At 42.8% G+C, this 3,176-nt stretch overlaps 1 protein-coding gene across 1 annotated transcript in view; it reads right to left on the bottom strand.

The window, feature by feature from the left end:
• Positions 1–3,176, bottom strand: part of LOC101581546 (EF-hand calcium-binding domain-containing protein 10) — a 12,483-nt gene that overhangs the window by 559 nt on the left and 8,748 nt on the right. The window contains exons 2-3 of the mRNA XM_004635013.2: positions 2,079–2,243; positions 1,879–1,966 (exon numbers count right to left, since the gene is read on the bottom strand). Coding sequence (XP_004635070.2) covers positions 1,879–1,966; positions 2,079–2,243 — 253 coding nt within the window. The remainder of the gene's footprint in view (positions 1–1,878; positions 1,967–2,078; positions 2,244–3,176) is intronic.

Raw genomic sequence — 3,176 nt, 5'->3', positions numbered from 1 at the left:
CAAGCTTGCTCCAAGTAGGTGCCCCAGACCACTGAGCCATCTCGCCAGCCCCTCACTGTCATATTTCTATAAGAAAACATGAAACATGGTGAGTAAGCGAGGCTTCCACCTGAATGCTCTTCCTTTCAAATGCTTCATAGTTCCCTTCTGAGAGGCAGCATTACCTCAGGATGAAACATCCAGGGTACAGCACTGTGCTTCCCTGTGGTAAGGACTGTAATTAAACATTTTTGTTTAATATTTACATAACTGATGAGACAAAAATCTTTTCTTTTTTATGTATTTAGTACAGGGTCTCACTACACAGATCAGACTGTGGTGATCCTCCTGTTTTCAGCCTCCCAAGTGCTGGGTTACAGGTGTACACCACCACGCCCAGTCTCACTCACTGTCTCAGCACACTCCATGGGTGGGGCCAGCACTGCACACTGGGGATCAAACCCCGGTCTCTGTGCCTGCCTGAGCAGGCACTTTAGTCCCCTGAGCTGTCTGGCTGGCTCCAGAAAAAATCTTCACTTTCCTTTTTGTAATTTTCCGTGGGCTTGGGATATATTAAATAATGATTTTTTGATTAATCCTCAGAGAGTAAAACTCAAACAATTTTAGCTAAATGAAATCAAGGCTTTCCATAACTATCAAATTTTTTAAAAAATATTTATTTGTGTGTGTGTGTGTGTGTGTGTGTGTGTGTGGCCAGCTCAGCCCACCAGGGGGCGGGGCTGGCTGGCATGTGGTGCTGGGGGATTGAACCGCGGTTCCTGTGCTTTGCTAAGCTTGTTCTAAGTAGGTGCTTTAGACCACTGAGCCATCTCACCAGCCCTCAACTATCAAATTTTATTCCAGTTTTTTTTTTTCCAGATTTAGCATTTAGTTAATGCTTTTAATTTTGTAATATCTCTAATCTAAAATCTCAGCCAGGTGCAGTGGCACATGCCTGTAATCCTAGCTCTCAGGATGCTGAGGCAGGAGGATCATCATGTGTTTGAAGCCAGCCTGGGCTAGAGAGAAGACACTATCTCAAAAAATAAAAACAACAACAACAACAAAAAAAATCAAATCTAAAATGATCAGGCAGCCTATAATAAACTGTACTGTTGATAAACTGACTTGGCAGTGATGCAGAGGAAATATTTTGAGATACATCCCACTACTATATATTTTACACAGACTTTTGCATCAATATGTGGAATCCAAAGCTTTTCAGGTAGTTTTACCAAATCAGGTTCTTCACCTCATTCTTAGAGAAGTGTTGGGGTTTCCCACTGAGAAAAGGAACTTCTAGAGCTCGGCTAGGAGGCACATGCCTGTAATCTCAACACTCAGGAGGCTGAGGCAGGAGGATCATTTTGAATTCGAGGTCAGTCCAGACTACAAAGTGAGTTCAAGTTCAGTCTGAACTGCACAGTGAAGGGCCAGCCAAATAGCTCAGCGGATTAAAGCACCTGCAAGTGGGCACAGGGCTTAGGGGTTCAATCCCCAGGCCTGCCATACCACCCCTGAGATGGTGAATGAGACTGGATGTGGTGGCACATGCCTGTAATCCCAGCACTTGGGGGGCTGTAAACAGGAGAAACACCAAGTCCAATCTAGTAGTAAGACTCTGAACTCCCTGTAGACCCTTCCCTAAAATACAAATACATAAATAAATAAATAAACTGCACAGTGAGATCCTATCTCAAAAAGACCAAAAGAAAAAAAAAACTGAACAAACTTCTCACTTCACCATTTCCTCTCCCTTCCTTGTCCCCTTTGTCCCCCTAGTAGGACTAGTGGTTTCTAGTAGCTGAAAGTTTCAAGGTAATGGAATGTTTGTACTAGTATTAGTAATACTTGAGTCATGGCATGCTTCTAAAATATTCATTTAAAAAATAAACTTACACTTCATCCCTGAATTTTTCCAGAGCTATTCTGTGTCCGTCGTCATTAAAGACTTCATCTGCAGCGCACAGACCCAGGTTCTTCAAGGCTGTAAAAGTTAGAATGAGAAGAATGGAACCTTTATGAAGTGGGGATTGTTCTCAGCGAGAGAAAATTACGGAGTGACCCCCATAGGACTTCAATGTGTGGAAGACACTGACCTTCTTTATACTGAGCAAATGATATGGTGCCTTTGCCCGAGGAGTCCATCATGTCAAACATAGCCACGATGTTCGAGTTATCCACGAAGAAAGGAAACGCGACGCCAGTGATTTTCGCAATTCTCAGACGTTCCAAAAGAGAGATTAAATACTCTTTTGGTTTTGCTGCAATAGAAGACATCCAACTCATTCTAGTATGAAATTAAAATACATCCCAAAGGGAAATAGTCATTTTATTGTTGTTTTCTGTGTTTTTTTGAGACAAGGTCTCACTGTGTAATCAAACTGGCCTCAAACTTGCAGCAATCCTACCGACCCAGCCTCCCAAAAGGGCTGGGATTACAGGTGCGCACCACCATGCTCGCCTGTGTTAAGGTATTGATTGAGCTAAGTGCTACAGTTACAGGCCTGGCTTTGATGAAACTTACAGCCCCGTAGGAAATGTCAGGCATTGAACATAAAAATAATTACGTAGGTAAGTGCTGTACCTCAGGGTGATTGACTACAAAAGTGTAAGAATTGGACCTAAGGTGTTTTTTTTTTTGTTTTGTTTTGTTGTTGTTTTGTACTGGGAATTGAACCCAGGGCCTTTGCACGGAGCTGCAACTCCAGCCTTGCTTTCTTAAACTTTGAGATAGGATCTGACTAAGTTGCCTAGGCCAGGTGTGAACTTGAAATCCTGCCTACCCCGCCCTCTGTGCTGGGATTACTCTCTCTCTCCCTCTGGGCACCACCATGGTGATCTAGTTCACAGACATTTGAAAACCAAAAAGAGGAACAGCATGATACAGGAAAGGCACTGGCCAGCAAGGGGGTGGGGGAAGGGTGTAAAGCTAACGTAGATCTAGACCTCCAGTTAGGAAATACAAATATTCATGTCTAATACAAAAGGACTGTTTTGAATTACAAAGGTCTTTCATTTAAGCAGTTTAAAAAATGAAAAATCAAGATCAGTTGAACTCACTGTATATCCCAGGCTGGCTCAAATTCTTGGCAATCCTGCCTCAGCTTCCAGAGTGCGCCCCCACTCCCCACCAAAATTTATTTTTATCGACAGGTAAATGTATCTACTTATGGAACACAAAGTGTCTTAAGAAT

The sequence above is a fragment of the Octodon degus genome, unplaced genomic scaffold (assembly GCF_000260255.1).
Source record: "Octodon degus isolate 3935 unplaced genomic scaffold, OctDeg1.0 scaffold00068, whole genome shotgun sequence".
NCBI classification, from domain to species: Eukaryota; Metazoa; Chordata; class Mammalia; order Rodentia; family Octodontidae; genus Octodon; species Octodon degus.
The sequence above is the reverse complement of the archived record's forward strand: the minus strand, read 5'-3'. Positions and strand labels throughout refer to the sequence as shown.